General features: G+C 42.0%; 3 protein-coding genes across 3 annotated transcripts; 2 read left to right on the top strand and 1 right to left on the bottom strand.

Annotated features, from left to right (window-relative positions):
- Positions 1 to 5,202: 5,202 nt before the first annotated feature.
- On the top strand, positions 5,203 to 5,972 carry RB195_017974 (uncharacterized protein; the record flags this gene model as incomplete). The annotated part of the gene is made up of 3 exons (XM_064185191.1): positions 5,203 to 5,279; positions 5,623 to 5,776; positions 5,853 to 5,972. The coding sequence occupies 3 exons, from the start codon at positions 5,203 to 5,205 to the stop codon at positions 5,970 to 5,972; spliced, it is 351 nt and encodes a 116-aa protein (XP_064041072.1).
- RB195_017973 (uncharacterized protein) lies at positions 5,729 to 7,388 on the top strand (the record flags this gene model as incomplete). The annotated part of the gene is made up of 2 exons (XM_064185190.1): positions 5,729 to 5,776; positions 7,152 to 7,388. 2 exons carry the CDS (start codon positions 5,729 to 5,731, stop codon positions 7,386 to 7,388), a joined length of 285 nt encoding a protein of 94 aa, XP_064041071.1.
- Positions 7,389 to 25,447: 18,059 nt separating this feature from the next.
- RB195_017972 (uncharacterized protein) lies at positions 25,448 to 26,017 on the bottom strand (the record flags this gene model as incomplete). The annotated part of the gene is made up of 1 exon (XM_064185189.1): positions 25,448 to 26,017. One exon carries the CDS (start codon positions 26,015 to 26,017, stop codon positions 25,448 to 25,450), a length of 570 nt encoding a protein of 189 aa, XP_064041070.1.
- Positions 26,018 to 26,073: the final 56 nt, after the last annotated feature.

Raw genomic sequence — 26,073 nt, 5'->3', positions numbered from 1 at the left:
CCACATGTTTCGTCGAATTTGTAGTTGTTCGGAGTTAATTAGTCAACCTGTTTTAGTTGTCTTATCAAGTTGTGGTTATCTCCAGTTTCTTTTCGAGGTAGTGGAACGAATGTGAGCTGCCTGCCTTTCGCGCTGGTAACACTTCTTTTAGATATGAGATTGATATGAGAAGGAAAACATGTTGGTACCAATTTATTGTCACCGGAGAGATGAAAGGCATGGAAAGTCACTAGGGCGGATTCGAACCTCCGATCAATCGTGCAGGAAGCTGAACCTTTAACCGCTACGCTACACCCGCCCTAAATGTTAGATACAATTCATTATTTTATGTGGCTGTGCGCATTCGTTGACGCTCTCATTGGATAGCGTTTAAATCCCGTTGCATCAGGCAACTGCAAGCGCAATTTAAGATGTTTCAGTGCAATCCACTATTATATCTTTGTGAACTCGATCGCAATGGTGAGTCTAATTCTGGCAAACGAAGAAAAATGATGTATGAGTCTTATTCGAAGGCTGCGTAGCAGAACCCTCTACTATCCCACTAGTAGAAATCTATGAGAATAGCAATGTGGCTCGCTAGCCTTCCCTGACTAAAAACCCATCTAATTTTCTTTAATTCCTTGCGCCATGTGGAAATCCATCTATAGATTAGTTTCATTTCGACCACATTTCGTAAGGCTTCAAGCTTGTGGAGAAAAATATAGCTCATTCAGACGGATTTCCTTCATGGTATGCATGTAAACAGCACCTACAGCTTGTGCGAGAACGTTGGCTCGACCTTTAATCCCCAAGGACGATGCACGCCTTCGAGTAACTTGGCATTGGTTTCTTTTCCAAAATTGCGACTTGTTTCTGGCTTGGTTGAAATCCTTTTCAAAATCGTGCGACCTTTGCACGCTCTGTCGATGTAACAGATCTTTTAGCAGTGATTGCATCCTGGCGATGAAAGCCTTCTAGGTTTCAACGAGGTTTCTAGCTAGAATTTTTTGCCCCAGATCATTTCTAGTTTGTTTTTAATATCGACAGCTCACATGTATAAAAAATGCCATATTTCTCCGATGGAAAGGTACAATTATGTTTCAGTTTTATGTCCTGAGAGCCCCAACAGCAGACAAACACTTTTCGCACGATAAATATGTCGGCTAGCAGTCAGATTGAAATTCTCTAGGTGTGATTTTAGTTCTCTTTTTTATACAATAAAAAGACATTATGTCATTGAGCGTGGCCCTCCATTTTTCTCGCGTTTTCTCTGTTCTTTTTGTCTGAGAAGTGAGCCAAGAGCTGGAGGTTTTCAAGTATTTATATTTCTTATGTATCTCTAATTTCAGTCTTAGTGACACAACAGTTCATTTTTGCACTTATGTAACGGAACTTTTTGTAGCTTCTTCCACTTTTTGCTACATTTTAGCTCACAGAGAACATACTGAAACTCGGCCATATGCTTAGGCAAAGAGTGATTTCCTTTGATTCCAACTTCAGATCGATCGTGTAGATACAATGGATCCACTTACCGACAGCGCTACCTACAGTCGGCCAATGAATGGAAAACTCATTTTAAATGAAATCTTCCCTGTGCTGTCTTCTAATTTATTTTCTTCTGCCCTTGGAAAGCCTCCACGAAGTGCATTCAATTCTCCCAACTTGACTCTTCGTATTGAATAATCTGTTCTGACTTTGAAATCGTTTGTGTCTAGCGACAAGACAATGAGGATAGCACGCAGATATTATTAGCTCTACATTCTTCCTCGGAAATCCCACCCTGATATTTGTTATGCCGAAAACTTCACCTCTATCGCTGTCCGTTCCACATCTGCTGGAGAAGCCTAACGTTTTTTTTTTGAGATTTATTTTATTTTTTGTTTCCTTGTGAAAAAATTCTTGAATACTTCACCTACTTAGTTTTTTTGGAGCAAGGATTTTGTAGTGGAGTAGATATGCTAAGTGTAAATCTGTTACCTGTTTTTACGCAGAATTATATATGCAACTAGCGCTATTATAGCTAACGTCTGGACCTGCCTCCTAAAAAGTGAATAAATGTAGCTGCCGATAGCATTTTTCTTGAGAATGTGAAGAGTTTTTGTTGAGGTTGCTGTTGTTGAGGAAGAAGGAAACTTTCTTCAAATCTCATGTAATCGAACAAAACCATCAAAAAAAAAACTAATTTGTTCTCTAACAACCCAATAATTTCAAAAAAGAGTGAAAAAGCGTAAATCATCCGGATCTGTGTAACGTTCCGAACTGTTGACGCAGTGATAAGTCGTCACTATTTCTTCTTAAGTCGACGCCTCAGTGAAAGATTTGTATGGTAAGGCAGAAACCCTTTACTTTCTACTTCTACAAAACTTCTACAACTCTGAATTGAAGTAGACGGGTTAGATGGACATCCTAGAGAGAAGTGATCAAAGCCCTTTGGTTCTTCGTCCTTGTGATCCAAGCTCATCTAGACCTCGTTTTCTTTCTAAAAAAATTGTTAAACTAGACTATTTATAATTTGCAGAAACTTGAATAAAATTTGCATTGCATTAGCAACAGAAAAAATACTGTTACTCTATCTCCGTGCATAGCCACTTCCGGGTAAATTTATTCTCGTTGATTTTCACTGTTTTAAATCGGTTGTTCAGGAGTTCTTCCACCTTAATTAGGAGCAGAACGACTTGGTTCATTGTCAAAAAATAAGTATCAGAATTTTGTTTTGAGTAGGAGCTAGTACGGTTCCCTTTTCTGGTGCACCAATAGTGTACCTCTGCGAATAAATAAATATATAACATGAACTCAAGGTTTTGGCATCAATGAAATCAAATTAAAACATCTGTTTTTACACTACTCTACACCACTACCACTACTGCTACCTTATCTGCAGTAGTTAATTGCAGATAACCTCAATGGATGCTAACAATGTATCTGCTGCTTGCTTTGAATTTTGGTGAGGTACAATTGGATCAGATTCAATATTTGCCATGCACTGCTTCTCTGGTGAAGCTGTACCTAGGACCAATATCAACATTGATGTTTAACTAAAATTATTTTAAAAATAATTCCAGCTAAACTTCTGCGCTAAGGATTCAATTACATTACTATTGGATGAATATGACTGTTGAATATATTTAAATCTAAGCAAAAGGTTTTTGAGATATGTAAGTACTACTAGAAGCGGGAAAAATTGGAAAAAGGGATTTGTTTAGTAATCTAAGATGTGATGATCGAAAATTTCATTTGACAAGAATCAGATGTTTCCTGGATTGTTCATGACGTACAGATTTAAAGGCATCACCCCACGAATCTGGAGCGGATTTCCGGTGGAGTATTCGTATACGGGGTCGTAACTTATGGGGAGGATGGTGAGCCCGTCCATTTCTTCCTAATTGCCGTAAAAAACGGCCCGGAAGATACGGCTTCGAGCGTCCCGGCGCACTATTTTCTACAAGGAGTTCGGATTGGAGCGCGCCAGTCCTGTGCGGCGCCGATCTTCCGGGCCGTTTTTTACGGCAATTAGGAAAGAATGGACGGAATCACATCCTTCTCTATAATCTACTATCTCGTATACGAATACTCCACCTGAAATCCGTACCACCTCAGATTCCTGGGGTGATGCCTTTAATGGAGCACTTCTCTTTTTCTACAGCTCACAGCGGTCAGAATATCCACGATCGCTAATTGATCCTCGCATTTAGTTGCGCCTCAAGGAAAGACAAGATGTGAGCCTAGCTTTCAGTTTTGATATGTGTTCCTGAACCATATGACAAACGGCCACTGCGGCCTTCATTTCGCTCTATCCAAGGAGCTGGAAAAGTGTCGTCTTCCTCAGCTACATATCGTTGCTCTTTAGCAAGTAGACGACATCGTTTTCTATCCTTTTTTGAATAATTTCATTACTCCAAAGTTGCTAGATTGGCTTCCTTCCTCTAATTAAACGATGGTTAATCTCCTATAAACTTTGAGTCATGATTTCAAAGAGTTGCAGCAAATGCTACAAAATTTGGTCTAATAATTCTACCTAAAAATCCGAGCCAAAAGAGAACCGCAGAATTAGGGTTCATATGGCGACCATTTTATCTCTTCCATGATTTTGGAATTGGACCTGTGATGGTATCGCCAAGACTTTCTGCATATTTTTAAATTTCAAGACTCCTTAACTGTTTCTTTGACGAAGTATTCATTGAAATCAACTTTGGTTTGCAAAAGATGGGTGTTTAGATTTGTTTGAAGATGTTTAGATTAATAGGCTAAAAAAATTGAAAAGACAACATTGGAAAACTAGAAGATTTAAACCTATTCTCTCTATAAATATTCATCTTTCACTCTAAAAAGCACATATCTGTGACCATTACTAGTGTTAGTTCTTCCACCTTGGAATTAGGTGATGATTTCTGTTAGGGCCATGATAAAGGGAATACGATTCTTCTTCGACACAATGATGAGTGCTAGTGGCAGGTTTTACAAGCATTTGGTCATTCCAGTACTGGGTAAGTTCGTAACATTACGCGTTATCACCGACATGACATGACACGTCGGACATCAGAAGGAAGAAGTTTTGAGATGTCATCCCTATATTCGCTTTGATAGTAGCAGCGTAAGTGCAAGTTTTATTCGAGCATCTCAGCGAAAGTAAAATGTCATCTTTGTTTTATGATTCACTCTCAGTTCACTGATTCAGTCTCGAAATACGCAGCCAAAGCTTCTTTTTATTTCTGAAGAATCATCGTCATAAGAAATACAGTCGACGTAAACAGATACGGGTCTGATTGTTACCCGCTCGTGGTGAGTCTGCTTTCGCTAAACGCAATCAGCCGCTTGAGTATACACCTTGGAAGCGCACGAGCTGTGTAAACCGCTCTGTTACAGTGCAAAACCTTCCCATGCATTGCAAAAAGGCGCTGTTCTTCAGCACTATACCAAAGACCATACCATGAATGGTCGAATGCCTGAGGGAAACACGGAATCTCTTGCAACAATCATCCGTCTCCTAACACTGAACTGTCGGTCGCTGTCAAGTGAATTCCAACTAGCCGCTCTGTCCAGACTTCTGCGATATCTGCATGGACCGTTTGCTGCATTTCAAGAAATACGCATCAGGGGTCACCCTAGTATCAGCATCGACAACTTAACCATCTAGTACAAGGATGCTGGTGAAAGGACAGTAAAGTGTTGCGCAATAGCTGAGAGGAATAACCTGTTGGAGAAGTTTGGTTGAACGTCATCAAAATGCGCCTCTGCTCGACCGCGGGATCGCAGAGGACTCAAACTCTGGACCACGAATGTCCACGCACCTACGGATACTGGTAAGGACAACAATAAAGACGCGTTTTATTATGAGCTCAATACGTTGATATCCAAGATACCAAGCCAGAAGACGGTAATTATCGGTATCAATGGGAATACACGGATTAGACTTAAGCGGCAGTCCGACGTGCTCGGAAAATAATACTATCACAAGAAGCAAACATCAGAAAACGGAACTAGTGTGATAGATTTTAGCGAGCAGAAAACTCTCCTCATTGCGTTTAAGAGGAATCATCGGCGCCATCAGCTTACGCGGCAAGCGACAACCCCATCAACGCTAAAAGAGTAGCGCAAGGGAAAAATGAAGCCTCTTAAATTTCACCTCGATTACGTTCTTACAAGGAGCATTCCTCTATCGCACCACGGACGACGGAAAATCAAGAGCTATCTGGGACCTCGCATTCAATTTGATCGAGTTCAACCTCAACCGAAGCTTGACTCGGTAGATATGAAAGACGACGAATGCGAAAAGACGAAAGGCATCGAACAACCAACGGTTTGTCGATCAATATTGGATTACGGATTACCAAGAATAAAGTGGATGACGCAACTCCCTCACTAAATGTATTCAGTACGATGCAAAGAGAATGCTCCCGGTTTTAAGACTGAAGAAGATGCTAAGTGTCGCCCGCACTACTGGTGACCTCAGCCAGGGAAAGAGTCTAAGAAGGAAGTTGCGTGAAAACGAATAGACATCAGGAGCGAAGGAGATCGAAGAGGCTAAGGAGGGGAAATCTAAGAAAAGCCTATGCTCTGTTGAAGCAGTATAGAGGCAAGATAAAAAGGTGTACTCCTGTTTCTAGCACTGCCAACAGAGTCGCTGTCGGAGAAACAGCCATCTGGAGGGAATATTTTAACACTCTGCTGAACTGACGAGCGCCGAGCGCCGTTAGTTCCTAAACTCGTGTGCGCCCAAATACAGGATTACACCGCGGTTAGCGAAAAACCACTGACACAGTCGGAGGTTCTGGTCTGCATTCAAAAAAAAGAAGAATGGAAAACCTGGTGGAATTAGCGCAGTAATACTGGAATCTCTCCCTCCCCCCTCCCCTTATAGAATTCGTGAAATGACGAAGATCATCCGTTCAATATGGATTGACAAAAGGATACCTGATTCGTGGAGACACCCTGATTAAATTCCTCTCTGTAAGAAGATATTCGCCACGGAACCCAGGAAATACCGAAGAATATCTTTGTTGCGTATAATGTACAAGGTTTTGGAATGAATCATCACATCATTAGTTCAGCATCATTCGCAAAGAAATCTCCCGCGACAAACACAGCTTTCGGCTGAACCGGCAGCGCCTTCAGCTCCCGAACACGAGCACGTTCATAAACCGACATACGCGGTTAATGAGGAACCACCGATAGAGTTGAGGTTCTGGTCCGTATCCAAAGGATGGGAAATGGAAAAATTGGTGGAGACGACGGAATTAGCACAGAAAAATATTGAAGCATCTTCCTCCTCCTGGGACCTGACGAAGGTCATCTGTCCGATATAGATGGACGAAAGGATACCTAACTTGTGAAGACACGCTATCATAGTTTGACCCTACAGTTCGTCAATGAACTCAGGAATTACCGAAGATTATTACTCCTGTGTGTGATGTAAAATGTTTTGGAGCTAATCAAACATTGAACTCAAAGAAATCATCCATGACGAACATGCCGCCTTTCGCTCTGGTTGGATTGACTATGGATCAGGTGTTTATTGTGCGGAGAATGATTGAAGTGTGGCGACAGTATTCGATTCGATTCTAAAGTTAGCGTTTCTTGACTTCGATGTCGCTTTCGACTCTCGTCACCAAAGCCGTCTTTTCAACACGCCGATGGAGTTGCAAGAAAATGCATACGCCTAATAAACAACATAGGTAGAAGAACACGTGCTGCAGTTCGAATACCAGTTGGATGTACAAAACCGATCGAAGTGGAGTGAGACGAAGGGAGTGGAACTCCTTCTGCTCAACATTGCCGTCGATGACATAATGACAAGAACAGCTGTGCAGTGGTTCGCTGATATCATTTTGACACCGTCTGCACGTCTTTTGTTGGTTCTCGAGTACGCCGATGATGCAGTAGCATTCGCTTCTCGAAGCTCGAAGTTATAACATCTTGTTAACTTGTCTTAAAATTAGCTGCAGCCTACAGAATAAAAATTGGGTCTCCTTGAGACTTTTAACGAGAACCAAACAACATATTAAACAGGTGGATGAGTTTTGTGATTTAGCTATATGCTGAAAGATGATGGTAGCTGCAATAGGATGAAGGATAAAGGATAAAGTTTCTGGCGTTAATCAATCCGCTTGGGATGCGTCCCAACCTTCAATTCAATTCCGAATCGTTTGATTTTTACGAACGTGTAACTGGCTTATAAAATAACTGCGGTGGCTAGCCGATGTGTCAAGTCAGTGCTTTTATCCTCCCAGACAAGTCTGGTACCAATTTATCGACCCCGGAGGGATAAAAGGCTTGGTGAGCACTAGGGCGGATTCGAACCTCTGATCGATCCTGCAGGGAGCAAAACCTCTAACCGCTACACTACACCCGCCCCGTGCTGTGAGAGACAACGGTTATGAAGAAGCTCGAATGCTTGGACGGAAAGCAGCTTGAAAGATTATCAAATCACTTTTAGATAACAGTATGCCGTAACGAAGAAGTTTAGTGGGAAGTAGATGAGGCGTGAAAAACATAAACATCTTGTCCCACCTTCTGAAGTAGTCGCAGAAAACCGTCTTCGCTTCTTTGGTCACATTATGAGGAGATCTTCTCATAATCTTGTCCAAGTTGTCCTGAGGATGCTTAAAGACTTAACGTGGATAAAACCTCCCGGTTGTAAGAAAAAGTTTAGAACAGTTAAAGGAAGATCTGAGGACACTTGGTGTTGACAAACAGTTCAATCAAGATGCAAAGTTCCGCCGTTAATGGAATAGCCACGGATTGATAGATTTAATGCGAACTCTAGCTGAAATCAAAAGAGACTGGCTCGGTTATGTTTAAGGACGGCAAACTTCGGCAAAGATACTCGCGTTAGGGCGTAACACTCGCCTGCCGATTAAGTGAAGTGAATTAAAGGCATCACCCCACGAATCTGAGGTGATGCAGATTTCAGGTGGAGTATTCGTATACGGGATGGGAGACTACGGAGAGGGGGGGGTGATTCTGTCCATTTCTTCCTAATTGCCGTAAAAAACGGCCCGAAAGATACGGCTTCAGGCGTTTTGGCGCATTATTTTCTACAGGAAGTTCGATTAGAGCGCGTGCGGCGCCGCATTTTCCGGGCCATTTTTTACGGCAATTAGGAAGCCATGGACGGAATCACCTCCCTCTCCGTAGTCTCCCATCCCGTATACGAATACTCCACCTGAAATCTGCACCACCTCAGATTCGTGGGGTGATGCCTTTAAAGTAGTACAGAATAAGGTGCACGTCGTTGGTCATCATCCATCTGAGAATGCGCCAACGCGTTCCACTACAACTCAGAATCGCTTGAGGTTTATGCAAGCGGCCTTACAATGACGCAATGACGCAACTGTCGATTGTAAATGTGAAGCAAGAGACAAGGTCAATGAAAATGCTCCTTTCTGTATTGCAGCCACGATCCTATCGTACGAAGTTGGAATTGTGGCTGACAGAACATTGGAGGCGTTTTAAATAAACACCAAAAGTCCATAAACGGAAAGAAAATAAAAGTGCACAGCCGTGATCAACGAGCTAACTCTGTAATAAGATCTTGGGGGTTGATCTGCGGGGTCATAATCAGGTTGCAGGGTTAATCAGGTTGTCCTAATTAAGATTAACGGAGCGATCCTAACATGTGGTGGTCCGCTAACATCACGACACACTGCAACTTGGATAAGTAGAACGATTTGGGCTCATCTAGTTTTGGCTTTGCATGTAGTATCTTATGAGATGATGACTTCTTCTGGATGAGGCATTTGAGAGAATACTTTACAAATGTTCTGGCTTTGCAGGCTCTGACAAAGGCAACAGCCCCCAAACGTCAGAAGTATTAAAGAGGGTTAAAAAAACAATCTTGACAACGACAATCACAACACTTTTATTTAACAACAAAAAAAACAATCTTAATAATCTTGGTATTTGCAAAACATTCATAATCCACAGCTGTACGTAATGTACGATCGCTTTAGTATCCAACCATAGTGCTACGGCTGAAATCAAAACCATTTGAGGTCTCAAGACCTATTCATCGTGTTTTGTCCTATAAAGTGAATTGTGAACGTCGATCGATGTATTTAGTCCTTCATGAAAGGCGGAAAACGTTCTAACAAACGAAAAAACGGGACGGAAGGTTTGGTTGACGTATTACACTTTCGTCGTCCTAGTCCTGGTCGTCATCCTAGTTTCATAGACATTCGTTGGACCAGAGCCGTAAGCGACTGGATACCACGCATCATCAAACGCACATCAGTAAGACCGCCGTCCCGATGCTCAGCTCTCTTTAGGGAGCCCTTGAAAGAAAAATACGATGTTCTTTGAGTCGCTCGCGAGAAGAGATGCCACCGGGCAACACTTGCGCGCGATCGGGACAAATGGAAGTGTTATTGGTGCCCGCTCGAGCAAATCGGTGAACAACGGGAGCACAGGTGATGCAGGTGATAACAGGTGATATGATAGAATGAGTCGGTTCCGAGAAAGCAGAATTAAGGAGCCCATTCTTTTATTTGCCAGACACAAGTGTATATAAGAGTATACATAAATATACATAAGAATTGAGCGCGAATGGTACACGTCAGAAAGCTCGCGGTAGGACAGCTCTAGTAGGATCTCTATTTCTTCCAAACTCTTCGATCTTGTCGTTGAGGTCAAAGCATGCTTTATTAGATAGAAGATGCCGACAACAGTTTTACGGTCAACACTCTCAAAAATTTGGGACAACAATTGAAACAGGACACTTTAATGATCTGATTAGATGATAGATCTGATGATAGATTTAATGATTAATGATCAGGCTTGGAAGATTTGGACTAGGGGACCGGAGTGAAAACGGTAGTTGTCTTGCTGTTGTTGTCTGTTGTCCACCGCTTGCCTCTTTCATGTGAATTTTTCTTGTAAACGAAACTCTTTGTCGGTGACCATGAGAATCACCCGATGGCACGACTCGTGGGGAGATCGACCAAATACTCGCCAACCAGAGTTGGTTCTACCAGACGTCTTGATAGCGCATCGTTTTGCAGCGGTTCTGGTCACCGACGATTGCAAACTCGAATACTCTTTCTCCCAAAGTGACTGACATATCCCGGAGGACCCAAAAATAGACTGAGACCTGCTGCTGAGTAGACTGCGAAGCTGTGCTGAACGTGCCTCGAAGCCGCTCACTACAAACTTGGGACGAATTTCGAAGACCACAAAGGATATGTAGGAAAGAAGAAGGACTCCGAGGCTTGATCTGAATTCACTGCAAATTGGGAGGTTGGTAGCAAACACTAGCTGCAGAAAAGCATTGTAAGAGGATCTTTCTGAATACAGGCAGAAGAAGATTCTGGAAGCAGCACAAGGAAGAAAAAGTCTAAAGAAGTGCCACAGGGATCTCCGCCAACATAATATTCCGGCAGCAGTGCAGCGCGAAGACAGAATCCTCTTCTTGTCGTGAGATATAAATCATCACGGAGAGGTGAAATGAAAAAGGTGACCGAGAGGACCTTCGGAACTACCGTCCGGTATGCTTGCTGAGCGTGTTATGCAACGTATTCACCCTCATCATTCTCACTCGCTTACCTAGGACCTAGGTATTCGATATAAGAAAGGATTTCAGACCTGTAGGTATGCGATATAAGAAAGGACCCCAGAACCTAGGACCTAGGTATGCGATACCTAAGCCCAGCCTCAAGAAGAAGTTGGATTCCGTTAGGAGTTCAGCTGCATGGACCACACGCAGACCACGTCGAGAGTCATAGGACACGCCGGAAATATCGGCCGGGAATACCTAGCTCTTATTCTAACCTTAGTCGACTACAAGAAGGTGTTCGGCAGCGTAGAAACGAATGCTGGTCGGTCAAGGTGTGGACGCGCCGCATGTGAGGATATTATCCAATTGCTACGATCGATGCACCACTAAGACACAGCTTTTCCACCGCCCCCTCACCGTACCCATTGGAAGAGGTACGACAAAGGGATGCCATATCGCCGAAGCTGTTCACGGCTGCATTACAATAAATAGTAAAATTATTATTTTTTGGATGAAAGGGGTTTGCGTGCTGAAGGAAGATTCCTCTTTTGTTCTGCGGACGACATCGTTCTCTTTTCGAGAAGAACAAGTGAAGCGGAGACGATGCTTAAGGTATTGAATGAAGGCAGGGAAGAGAGTGGGATAAAATAGACCGAAAGAAGACACAGTTTATAAAGAAGCCTACTGCGAGGACGGAGGAGTGCAACTTGAAGGCTCCAAAATCGCGGAAACTTCGTCATACGTATACCTTGTATGTCCTATGAACATGGAAAACGACTTGAAGGAAAAACTAAATAGACGGAAGAGAGCATGCGGGCAGCATTCGGCAGCAGTCGCATCCGTCAAGGAAGCTACAGAGCTGCGGCTCCGTAGCTGTCTGTTAGAATCGATAGTTTTTTCAGCGCTCTGTTACGCAGCGGAAACGTGGGAAAACCCGTTGCCACGTTTAGAAAGCTACTCATTGCCCATCTTTGAGAGATGTCTGCTTCAGTTCAACCGGCGCACACAACAATAAACCGGTCTACCGTCTACGCGACAAAGCGGAATATGTATCGAAACCATTGCGTAGCAAACCCGGTCACATTATGAGAAAAAACGACCATATATGGGCAAGAAGAATGCTAAAGTGGATTCCAAGCGATGTTAAATGCGATCTAAGGGAAAAACGAGATGGGCTGAGATAACGAGATAAGCTGTGTTCGTTGCACGGATGGACCAGCTGGGAGCTCAGCTGTATACACCTCAAGGACTTCGTCTACGTCGCTCACGAGACATGGGAACATCCTGGCAAGGAAACGGAAGGAGTGGAAAAGATCACGCCGTCCGCAGTTCCAGTGGAGACAGCCCATCCAAGTAGGTAAGACAGAGTGAGAACAGCTGCTCAGAGTGCTGAAAGAGTGAGAACTTTTGTTCGAAAACAGAGACAAGCACTAGTCTTATTGTTAATGAGGTTACGACACCATTTTATTTAGGATCTAGAAAATGAAAGCACGTCACAAGACCTTTATGGCCTTACTCAGAGTTATTTGTAAATCGCTCTATTTGCTTTAATAATGAGCTATGGAAAGCCACAAGAAGTACTTAATAAGAGGGGAAAGTAGTAGAGATCATGTATGCTTTCGAGTAGCCGACGAACAGTTAGACCAAGAACTTAAAAACAAAAGAGAGACAAGTAATCGTAGTTCTCTTTGCTACGCACTAGTGACAGTTTTGTTACCGATGAAGCGTAGAAAGCTCCTCGTAAAAACGAATTAACTTGCGTATTAGGATTATGGATAAGTTGCTGTGGTTTATTTTATTCATTTATTTGTTCGAAAACACCTATAGATGTGCCATGGACAAAAACAAGATGGAACAGAGCCCTGTAGAATTTCGCCCAAGTTACCAGCAAGGCTGGTCCTTCCCTGCATAATGTGTGGTGGGTTGGCAGGTCATTCTCTTGCTACAGAAGGTGAGGAATCTTTAAGTGAGATTCTTTCTCCAAATCCAGAACGCTACAGTAGATAAACGGTTACCAGCGTTTGGGTCAGCAGCCTAGCCCTTGACTAGGGTCAAACTTGAGATCGTGGTGATGGGACATGACCCTAACGAATACATCCCCCTCCCCTTCTTCTCCGCCAACGTTGCCGGCGCCAGTTCTCGGTTGCTGCTAGTTCCATACTTTCCGAGAAATTTCCGTATGTTTGGAAAAAGAAAGATCAAAATTAGTTGTGGAGCGAATGGCAAATGATAAAATCGGTGTCTAACAGAAGCGAAGAAACGCCAAGTAGTAGAAGAAGCAAATTTGCTGAAATGTTGTGAAAATGGTGATTTTGAATTATTTTCATTTTTGTTAACAAATCTATGAAATATTTCAAATACAGATTAAAGCACATGATCCGTGAAAAAGAAGAGGAGAGCCGGGTGCACAGGTCGAATTACAGAGGAACAGTGAAAAAATCAACATTTTGTTTCGACAATGAGAGAATGGGACGACACAGGATCGATGCAACGCCAAATTTCTGCAAAGGAGCTAGAAACTTCAAATTACTTCTAGAAGTTCAACGATTGCATTATACGTAGTTAAATTTAATGACCAAGAAAGATTGTTTGCGGTCATTTTTAGCTCTGTAAGACCGCAAATTACCTCGTCATAAGTGGACCAAAAGAAAAATTTTAGCTCAAAAAATAGACATGTTGCTGTTTTTCCCCAGCAACTAGTTTTTCCGCAATTCTGATGGGACAAAGATGGGAAAATGGCATTGCTCCCGTCATTATCCCATTGAAAATTTGGAAAAACGGCCAAGCCTTGGAAATTGAATCCACGGCTACAACACACTGAGAGATGATTTGCTTTGCGCTAAATTACGCTGTGCTGTTGAATTTCATTAAGAAATTCTCTCATTTCAGAAAAATGGAAAAAAAATCACCCATATATTCGGACAGAGAGACTAAGAAAACCCCTATGTGCACAATTTCTCCTTTTTCGACCCGCTGATTATTTTGAAATTTAGATGGGACAAATGCAAAAAAAATTCGGGAAGTTTTTAATTTTGTCCCATCTAAATTCCTGAGAAAAAACTAGAATGTCTAAAAATACAGGGATATGACTACTTTTTAGGATAAACTTTCTTGTCTTAAAAACTACCTTAGCTTTTTCTTTTGGTCATCTCATAACAAACTTATTCTCCTAAACCTAACAATGTGCACAGAATCTGGGTTTTTGGTAATTAATCTGTTAAGTCCACTTTTGAACTGCTGCAAACTACGTAAATTAAGTTCTTCATTTTTTAAAAGTGGTTTCAAATTTCTAACAATTCTTCAAAAATTTGACTCCGCCAGGAGTCGAACCTGGAAACTGAAAATCAATAGTAGTAGCATTTTCTGCAAAATTAAAATTGTGCTTTTCTAACAACGCCTTCTTTTTCCTCTTTTTCATGAATTTAGGTGAAAGATCTCATAGTTTTTTTTTCTATACGCGTCATTTCTACATTTGAAGAACATTCAAACGTCAGCTTCAAACACTCCTTCGATACCAACATAATATAGACACAATTTCTGAGGAAGCTATTATCAAGCTGAAGCAAACGTGCAAGGAAATAGGCATGCGAAGGAGTAATGGAGGTGGAAAGCAACACGCGCAGTGCCGCGGCTAGGAAACGGCTACAACGTCCCATTTACCTTTTGCGACATGAACATGGAGTTACTGCGCGATACTACTGCACAATGACACAGCAATCCCACCCCGTTTGACTCGCGTCACCACGCCTCATTTTATCGCTTTGCGTCGCCGCTGGACCAATTCGACGGTCTTGCCGCACTCCATTTTATATCTTTTTGGCGTCATCGTGAAATTCAACGCTGTCGGATCCGTCGCACCCCATTCTGGAATTTCGCTCCACCTCCTTCCCTCCCTCCTACCCTCTCTCACACACACACATACACACACATACACACACATACACACACATACATACATACACACACATACACACACACGCACACACACACACACACACACACACACACACACGCACGACAAACTAAGCCCGTTATTATATGGTATGATTTTATAATTATCTAATACTATGGCGTGGTTATCATTCCATCCTTCATTCACTACGGCCCACCGCACGGTGGTCCACGGTGGATTGCAAGTTTTCCGTCATTTGTTTGCAGGGAAGTTCAGAGATTTGAATGAGCGCATCTTTGTAAACCACGCACTCACGCATAGATTACCGTTAATTTATTATGCCAGCCTCGTCCCTCAGCTCATAATCCCGCTTTCGTTTTGCGGCCATCGTGCTTTTGCATGTAGATATGTTCAAAAAACTGGGGCTATCCCACTGAAAACGAGAAGGGAGCACAACTTTAACTAGACGCTACTTGTTACCATTAAACTTTCCGAACCCATAAGCTACTTCGGGCAACCGTTCAACTTCAAGCGCATCAAGGAAGTTGGCCACATTGTTTCAATGCAGTATCAGCGTTTCTCCCCAAACTTTCGTTGATTTTACGACAAGAGAATGTTTGGATGCCAATCTCATCATTTGCGCTTGCGAAACGGCTTGAGATGTGCTGATAGGCTGTTTCGTTTTGCAAGAAGAACTACGAAGAGTGCGCTGAGTTGATCCAGGCATCATATCAGTAATCAGTACTGATGGTTTGCATTAGAAAAACACGGGAAAGTGGGCGCGCGAGAGACGTCAACGGAAGCAATTAGCATAACGAGTTAGTATAACAAGAATAGGGAGTAAACTGTGAAGATATGAAGTTTGCGAAAGCCAAAGATAAGGAAAAAAAGGAAAACACAGAAAACTGGATACGCAGAAGTAATATGCTCTAAGCTCTATTTCAACACCTCTCTGTCATTTCTCTCCACTGCTCCTTTACACTCGCATTTCCAGTTTCGGTTTGTCAAGTATTTGCTGAGAAGAGCATTTTCTTCCGCAGCAGTAAAATATTCCTCCTTAATTTTCAACGTGAGACACCTATAAAACACAACAAACTTCTTCCCAAACTTTCCGTGGTGTAATTGAACAAATGAAAAAGGGTTCAGGTTGAAACGTACGCCCATGGTATGTTGAAATTTGGTAAATGAATGTAAGATAGTTTACGTAATCGATAAAGTGTGCAGAAGAGATATGCAGGAGTAATAAATTTTCCCTTACAATCAGTGAGACCACCGAGCTTATTCAACATACGCCGTAGAACAAGATCTTGATTCAATTTTCTTTGATTATTAACATTACCAGTCTGAATGCCCGGCTAAAGCCGGACCTCAGACTTTTTTGTGATGTTCTCTTCGCTCGCCTTCACTGATCAATTAATCAAAATTAATCAAAGATTAATGGCAGTGACAGTTGTTTTCTTTCTAAACGCGTCAGTTCTACATTTGGAGAATATTCAAACTTCAGCTCCAAACACTCCGTCGATACCAATATAATGTAGGCACAATTTGAAAGCATTACTCGAAATTTGGGTTTTCCTCCTGTTTCCCTGCAACAGTTATCACAGAATGATGTTTTGGCATAAAATGACGGAAAAACATCATTGTACTGATAGAGATAATGTTCCTGGTCAAATCATGTAAACTGTTGTCTACTATTTAAGCAGCTGGTTTCATTCGTGTTTCCACTTTCTGAGGAAGGCAAACACCAAACTGAGGCAAATGTGGAAGGAAAAAGACGCCCAGAGGAGACATAGAGGTGAAAAGCAAAGCGCGCAGTGGCTACTGCTATGAAACATCCCATTTACCTTTTGCGATATGCACACGAAGTTATTGCACACCATTTCGATGCCGCGAGACCCGTAGCACCCCCTTCTATAGGTATCTGGCGCCAGCGCACCAATCCGACGCCGGGAGACCCGTCCCACCTTCTTCTATAGGTATCTGGCGCTGGCGCACCAATCCGACGCCGGGGGACCCGTCGCATCCCTTTTTTCGAATTTCGTGACACACAGACAAACACACACATACACACACACGGACTAAAGCTCGTTATCTTATATCATGACATTAACATTGCATGTGGGCGGGTGTAGCAGAGTCGCCCGCTGTGTCAGCACGAGTGATCGGCCGTGTACCACGCAAGCCTTTCATCTGGGGTCGTTAAATTATTACCAGACTTGTCTGGGCGAATAAAAACACTGAGTTGACACATTGGCTAACGTCGCAAGTCATTGTATTAGATAGTTACACTTTTCGTAAGCCTCATACGGTTCTCAAATGAAGTGAACGTGGTTGCGCAAGCCTAAGCGGATTGATTGAGGCCGAAAACTTTGTCCACCTTATTAACACTATTGGTGAGAATATCTGGAGTTGTGTGAAAAAGGGAAGTTTACGAATAGATCACCCGTATGTTTGCTTTTCCGAAATCATAAAAACAAATGCAGAAAAATTAACAGTAAATAAGTATCAGTAATACTCTCTTCACGAGTAACACCTTAGCTTTACGTATTCTACTCCACACATTACTGCTATGCATAACTCTTTCGTAACAAAGCACATTCTGCTTCTGCGTGAATCATAACCATCGAACGACATCACATAAGAACTTCCTCTCCAATTTATAGCTAACATATTCATGAGCTCATTCTTTTGCAAGAGCAGGAACACGCCCGCATACTCATCTAGGAAGCCCTGTGAATTCTAGCCTCCGAAAGCTTCTATCTTCAAGAATTGTTTTCATTTCTATATCGTGACAGGTAAAAGCCTTTTGCTACACTCCGCTATATTCGTTTAAATTTTTTTTTCTCTAAGAACACGAAAAAAGGGGCCTGTACTATGTGTACATTGAGGGCTGCGATTTTCTCGTTCTGAAGGAAATATCAGCTGAAGGTATGTATTGGAGAAGAGAAAGACAAGTTCTTATGTCGCTAACAATTAGTGTCATCTGAAACATTGATACCCTGTCATCCACATCCGCGTTCCTACATCCATTCCTCGCACACGCACAAATTTATTTCTTAGTAGTTGTTGGAAAAGAGGTGTTGTTTGATATTCTGTCGAAACCTGTGACATGCCCAACCAGCGCCTGCGCCTTTATGCTTCGAAGACCTTTCGTAAATTCGAAGAAAGCGTTTTTATCTACATCATTTCTTTGTGGATTCAGCTTTTAGACATCCTAGCCTTCAAAGCTTCTAAGATGTCTTTGTTTGTATTTTCATCAGACATGTTGTAAAAGTGCAAATCTGTCTAACCTTGTCCTACAGTAGACTATGACGACGTTCTCGTAAATGATTTTTCACGAGATTATTCTTTTGAAATTCCGGCTTTTTTTTTCTAAGCTAAGCACGCTCCGTCCTTCTTCAAGTTTTCATGTTCCAAGTACATTTCACTGCTGCTTTTTGGCCAATTTTCTACTTTTGTACAGGAGGATTTTTCTGAGCCTTCTTGCAAACTGATTTTATAAGTAGCACATAGCTCAAATATCCAATTCTAACTAATCCAGTTTTCACAGAGAGCGCACGTGCATTAAAATGCGACGCTTCGCTCAACCATGTTCCTCAAAATAGGGTAAAACACGCGTTACACGTTCCGCACATACGATTAGTATAGTCTACAACTTTTAACGTTTGAAATAGTGAGCTGAACAAACAAATACTGTACTACGTAGTCCCAGAAATTTCCTGTAACAGTATAGTGCTACTATGATTACCACATTCAAATTAGTATTTAAAAAATTGGCAAACTGTTTATGTTAGTATTTTTTGTGTTGGTATATCTTAATTTTTGTGCTATAAACTCGAATATGTCGTACTGAAATATCAAATACTGGCACTGGCAAAACAATCAATTTGTTTGAACTTACTTCAATCGAATAACTTGATCTTAATGCAGTTTCTTGACAGCTAAAAGAGAATTTATTTCAATATTTGTAATTGCTTGAATGTTTTACAAACGGATCACTTATAGGTAGAAGGCTTCTCCTCTTATTTATATTTTTACTTATCGCAATATTCTCTGAACGTTTGATGTCACAGTAAGTGCTCGCACCCAAATATTAGATTTAATTAATATTAAGTCAATTTAATATTAATTAATATTAGATTATGTAGTCGTAAATATATGAGTGCAGTGGAATAGATAAGCAATGAATACACAACTTTGGAATATTTCAGAACAACCCCCATCAAGTCATATTTCTCGTCATTCTCCTCGGTGTGGAAGAATTCCCTCTATAATCCAGCGTTCTTAATAAATATTCAAACGCATTTTCATGGATATGGTGAAAAGTAGAAATTTCATTTTCTTTACCTAATTCTATAGACTTTACTTTTTAAATTTTAATTTTTACTAAATGAAATAGATGCAATAACAGTTGATCTTGTCGATGCACCCATCTTTCCTTCATCCGTCTAACGAGTTCTGTTTCATTGTCTTGCTAGATTTTCCCTTCTTAGGAGTATACATTAATAAAATAAATAACGGTGTTATTGTTGCTTCTCCCGATCACAATAGTTGTTTCTAGAAGAATTTGAAATTTCTGTTTCTTCCGACTTCACAGTGTATTTAAATTCAATTCGGTTTCAGCCGTTTACAGTTCCCAATCAATAGAAAGAAGTAGTACTTTTTGAACTCTGACTCCATTAGCTTTCATTGCTTTCTCTTCGAAATGGTCGTTAGTTTCAATCCTGAAACTAAAATAAGTTGGACAAATTTGAGAGAGGTTTCCTGATCAACCTTCCGATGAGCTGCTTTTACATAGTTTTTTCGCCTCCAATCTGAGTCATATACGGAATCGAATTCTCATGTCACTTGCCAATTCCATATTAATTTGTCATGGAATACAAAAAAGTAAAATGTCAGCAATTTTTGTTAGACATCATATTGAAGGAGAGCAACCTTGTTGGCAATTACGTGCCCTCACTTGTGACAAGACAGTAGTTTAGCAAAACCACTGAAGTTAGTTTTGTGGCCTTCCGTTTATAACCTGCTCATGTCAAACCTAACCAGTCCTTGTCAAACCGCAACAGAGCTTACTTCGGCTCTTGTCGATAGAACACCGTACTACTCGTTTCGCGGCTACATTTAAGCATACACGAAGTAGTTTTTCCCATATTTTCATTTTGCTTTCACAATTTTAGGTAGAACATAAGAGTAGAACCACCATAATCACATTGGAATGAGCACTTATGCATAGTGTGTGAGAAAATGTTGATATTGTTCGAAAAATTGCGGCTGATCGCTGACCAGCACAATTTCGCTTGCGTTAATCAATGAAGTTGGAAAGCGCCAACCGCAATTCGTAATCGTTAGTTTTTTGGATGTGTGTTGGACTATGCCATGACCTGCGGGGATTAGCCGATGTATCGAGTGAGTGTTCTTATGCTCCCAAACAAATCTGGTGCCAATTTATCGAATCCGAAGGGATGAAGGACTTGGTCGGCGCTGGAACGGTTTTGAACAATCAACCGTGCAGCCGCAGAGGACCTCTTACCGACTGCGCTACACCTGCAGTCAGAAAGAGGTCCTCTCTGAATTGATACTCCGGGGTAGCTCCCGCAACTCATTATAAGGCCGCACGCGCATTCATAAACCTCAAACGACGTGTAAGTTGAAGTCGAAGGCGTCTCCATAAGGAATGATCAACGCCGTGAAGCTTATCCTTTAGTCTTTAAGTTTTGCCTGAAGTTGTTTTTGCGAACATTTCATGATATATTTCACACCAAATATACAAAATTGAGAAATACTACTACAAACGAGTAGAACACTAATCCGCATAAATTAGAAGCGGCGTTGTCTCCCGCACGTTTAAGTAGGGAGCTGTTACAGCAAAAGTATAACTCATACAAACAAGGATTGAGGTGAAAAAAATTAGAAAAATGTATGATTTTGTATTTTCCTGGTGGATTCTTTCTCAGTTCACTCTCCCTTGAGGGATATGTGTTGATGTTCGGTCTTGCTTTACTTCTTTTTTGGTGTTTTCGTTTTTTTCAGCATCTGTACACAGAGTGCTTCTGTTTATCTGGTGATTTCTTTATGATTTGGATTATTTTACTAGTTCATTCCGCGTGTGCTCGTTTTTTTTCCTCACTCCTGTTTTTTGATGTTGTTGCGAAAGAAAAAAGGGTAGACTAAGCGAACAATATTCTTCTGCTTTAATATATTTTTGTCATGTGTAATTTGGAATTCTGAACCTGAGCACACGTTTTTACCGCACAGAAGCAGGATCGTGTGGGAGGGATCACACGACGTAAGCATAACTGTTTGCATCAGAAGACAGTGAGAGTGGCTGTAGTGTGCAGAATTGGTGCACGAGCGCCAGAAAACAGGAAGAGAGAGGTAAGGTGAGACGGGTCTCACGACGTCAGATAAGCGTGTTGGCATCAGGAGGCAGTGAGGTGCATGTCAAGATTTCGAAGCGCCACCCAAGCGCTAGAAACCAGAAAGATGGAGTGGTCGTGAAAGTAATAGGATAAGTGTAACGGAGGATAAGTGCCTAGGATAAGTGCCCCTAGGCATCGAATTAAAGGCATCAGTCCACGAATCTGGGATGGTACGGATTTCAGGTGGAGAGTTCCTATATGGGGTCGTAAATTATGGAGAGGAGGGTAATTAAGATTGATTTCTTCCTAATTGCCGTAAAAAATGGCCCGGAAGGTGCGGGGCTGGTGCGCTCCATTCGAACTCGTTGTAGAAAACAGCGCGCCTGAACGCTCGAATTCGTATCTTCCGGGCCGTTTTTAAGGCAATTAGGAAGAAATAGACGGAATCACCCTTCTCTCCATAATCTACGACTCCGTATAGGCATAACCCACCTGAAACCCGCACCACCAGATTCGTGGGGTGATGCCTTCAACGCTTAATTGTCGGAGAGCAGAAAAAAGGAGTGTGAAGATCCTACACTGCCAGATAGATGCGGCAGCGCAAGAAGACGACAGATGTGGTGAGAGAGGTCTGACAACGCCACTTAGGAGCTTCGGCGCTAAAGCAATAGGACGAATACTGAGCGCCAGGCAAATGCGCAGCACCAAAAAGTAGGTTAGTGAGATAACACATATCTTACCACGTCAGATGAGTCTCAGAAGACAGTGAAACAAGTTCCAAGATGCAAAAGCGGTATGCAAACGCAAACAATACATAATGTCTGCCAGATGATTTGTTCCTCAGAAATGAGATACACGCAGACAACCGCTTTATTAGGAGTAAGCTGTTCAGGTGATCCGACGTAGTATCCTTAACTTTGTTAGTATGATCATGACGTCATTTAATCTAACTTCACCATTTTGTTGGAGGCGAAGACTAGAAAAACCTCGATATTGCAGCGGTGTAGGAGGAGTACAGATGTAAAAATAGAGTTACAAATTCATAAAACCTAGTACTGACAACAGGTTTATTCCGTAAAAGAGATTTACAGAAAGTGTTCCTGTTTTGAATTTTTATGGGGTAATGAAGTCGAGTGGAGCACGTTCCACGAGAGGCATGAAAGTTCGGTGTTGGTCGGGCGTTCATACTGGTATGTGAACAAGGAGTTTAGTAAATAATTGTGAAAGGTGGTTGGATCAAGGCGAATTGTGGAATTTATAGCAATACTTCTGTATTAGAGATATCTGCGGTGTTTCTGGAATACGTAATACTCAAATATCGGAATATTAAAGGATAAGGATAGTGTCTGGCGTCAATCAATCCGCTTGGGATGCGTTCACTTCAATTCAGAATCGTATGAGATTTACGAACGTGTAACTGGCCTACACAATGACTTGCGGGGGTTAGCCGATGTATCAAGTCAGTGCTTTTATCCTCCCAGACAAGTCTGCTACTAATTTATCGACCCCGTAGGGATGTAAGGCTTGGTGATCACTAGGGCGGATTCAAACCTCCGGTCAATCGTGCGGGAAGCGGAACCTCTAACCGGTATACTACACCCGCCTAGGTATGCGAATAGTGAAAAAAAGGAAACAAAGAATTGTCGTAAGCAAGAACATGTGCTGACGTAACGAATTACTGCTAGTAGTACCAGATAAACCGCATATGCAATTGCAGTGAGACAAATCAGAAACTGTATTGGATTTTATCACACGTACTATACAAGAGCATAGTAGGACGTTTAAGAATATATATGTGACCCTCCTATCATCACCAACTTCTAACAAATACACATGTGCAAATACTGAAGACTTCATTTTGTGTGCATCATCGAGGTTCTATAAAAATGGAGAATGTGGAAGTAAGCAAAATAGGAGACCAACGCGGACCGACATCGCATCTGTCAGAGAAGCTGCGGACCAAGAATTCGGTACTAATCTGCTATCTGTGTCCAGTCACATGAACAACGATAGATGTTTTCCTGGGAAGAAGAAGCGAGAACTTAAGCATGAGCCTTTGTTGAGGTCTCGCAGACTTGTACAATTAAAATGTAGATCTTACCTTTTTTCCTTTTATTTGCTTGCCTTACTATCATGTGAATCGTTTTGAAGCCCTACTCGATGCTGCCGGTTTTTATTACATTTCGTCGTGCTATATTATATTTTATTATACTTATTATATTATTATACTATATTTTGCCAACTTCTACTTCTTCCTGCCAGTGGATTCTCTGGAGCACCCTTCTACAATCGGAATGCAGTAATGTTGGTACGACACGCATGCTCCATGGTTCCAACGCTCAATCAGTGTTTCTATTCCTGCTTTTAAAACGTTCGAACGAGAATGAACGCCGCTTCGTGCTTAATCGTGACCGGTTTCTTTTTGAGGGAACAATTGCATCTATGCTCAACGCGTTCAGCAAGCAAGATAAGCCTTTGTCAAAACAGCGTTACCACATTAGCCCAAACTCCTGTTCATTTTATTTTACTTTATTATTGTATTTTATATTTTTATTTCATAACTTTTTTTCGGTAAAATTATCAGTGCACGTCGCAGATCATAAGAGTCCCTTACTACCACATAAAAGCAATCCTAACGCACTCTTGAACATTCGCCCTATTAGTATTGTATCCTCCGGAAGCAGAGTTTTGGAGAAGGTAATCAACGAATGATTAAGTGAGTGGTTACCATAACAAGAAATATCATTCCTTTCAAACAACACGTCCTCCAGTCTGGGTCCTCCTCAAGTTTTGTATTGTCTGATTCGGTCTATGATTGCATGACCGAAGTAAACAGAGGGAAGCCAGTTGATGTAATATTATTCGACTTGTCTAAAGCATTTTTAAAGCATTTGATATGGTAAACCACAAAAAGCTGATCTTCAAACTCGTGAACTATGGAGTTCGCGAACAGTTGCGTTCTGTTGGTTGAAATCGTTTTCTTCAAGAACGACAGACGACTGTTAAAGTCTATGACAGTTACTTCAAGCGCTAAAACATGAGCGAAATTTTAGTGCGACTTCATCCATCTTGTTTCTGTTTTATGGTACACCTGTAGGTGTTTTGAAATAAATAAATTAATATCACCGAGATCCCAAAGTATGAAGTTAAAAAACAGCTAAGATATATGAAATCAACTATGAAGGTAACCTTGTAAGCGCCGTATATGTATCAATCACGCGAGGTAATATGTTTCTACGATCGGAGCAAAGCACTGTGAAGAAGTGCATGTCAAGGAAAGAAAGAGCGGATCGTCGAGCTCACCTAGATGAATAAATGTGGGTTGCGCTAAATTCTACAATGTCTTTCTGATTTCTCTGAGTTAATTCGTAGTCTTCATTCTTTCGGAACATGTCGACTACAGCAAGTAGGTAAAGTAAAAGGTTACTTACTTACTCAGATACTTAGATGGTCCGTCTTCACTGGACTTGCGGGCCCCAACTCTTTTCGTTCCCTCTCCATTGTCATCCAAGATGTTCTCAAGTTTCGCTAGTGACGTTGACGAGGTCTTTGAGCCGTATCCAGCTGAGCTCTCAGCTGGTCCATTCGTGTAGCAAACACGTCACCCCACCTCGTTGGCGGTCTCCCTCGAGGGAATTTAGCACTGTTGCGACCCACTCTAGCGTTCAGTCCATCTACCGTCGATTCTTCTCATGATGTGACCGGCCCATCTATATTTTGCTTTCGATACATATTCTGCTGGGTCGCGAAGACGGGACATTCCTCTTAAGTCGGAGCTGAAAGACCGGCTAGGTGTTGTGTGCACCGGTTAAACTTCAGAAGACATCTCTCAAGAGCTCTGTGAGTAGAAAGCAGCTTTCTAGACGTGGCGGCGGTGTCTGCCCACGTCTCCGCTGTGTAACAGAGCGCTGGAAGAACCTGACGGCTGCGAATGCTGCCAGTGCTGTTCTCATTCTTCTATTCAGTTCTTCCTTCAAGTCGTTTTCCATGTTCATAGAACGTCCGAGATATATGTATTACAACGTTTCCACGAGTTGGGAGCCTTCAAGTTGTACTCCACTGTCCTCGCAGTAGGCGTTCTTCATGGACTGTGTCTTCTTTCTGTTTATCCGTAGTCCTATTCTCTTCCCTGCTTCGTTCAATTCGTTGAGCATCGTTTCTGCTTCATTGGTACTGCTCGAAAAGGCAACGATGTCGTCCGCGAAACGAAGGTTCGAGAGAAATCTTCCATCAACACGTATGCCATTTTCTTCCCAGGAAAGTGATTTCATTGTCCATTGCAATGCAGCCGTGAACAGCTTCGGCGATAGAGTATCGCCTTGTCATCCCCTTTCCAATGGGTATGGTGAGGGGACGGTGGAAAAGCTGTATCCTAGTCGTGCATCGATCGTAGCAATTGGTTAATGTCCTCACATACGAAGCGTTCACACTTTGGTCGACCAGCGCTGACAGTATTGCATTCGTTTCTACGCTGTCGAAGGCTTTCTCATAGTCGGCGAAGGTTGGAACAAGGGGCAGGCGGTATTCCCGGCAAACCTCTGTGACCCTCGCCACGGTCTGGATGTAATCCCAGCAGCTGAACCCCTGACGGAATCCAGCTTGTTCTTGAGGCTGGGCTTCATCCAGCGTCCTATATATGCGCGTGAGGATGATCTTGGTGAACACTTTGTATAACATGCTCAGCAAGCATATCGGACAGTAATTCCGAAGGTCCCCTCGGTCAGCTTTCGTATGGATAAGAACGGTTCGCGAGGTCTTCCACTGGTCTGTGATCCTTTCTTTCTGAAGATAGGATGTCATGTGCGCTGCTAAGATTACATGAAGCGGATGGCCACTAGCCCGAAGAAAGTCTGCTT

The sequence above is a fragment of the Necator americanus genome, chromosome II (genome assembly GCF_031761385.1).
Source record: "Necator americanus strain Aroian chromosome II, whole genome shotgun sequence".
Classification (NCBI taxonomy): domain Eukaryota; kingdom Metazoa; phylum Nematoda; class Chromadorea; order Rhabditida; family Ancylostomatidae; genus Necator; species Necator americanus.
This window is presented reverse-complemented; position numbering and strand designations above follow the sequence as displayed.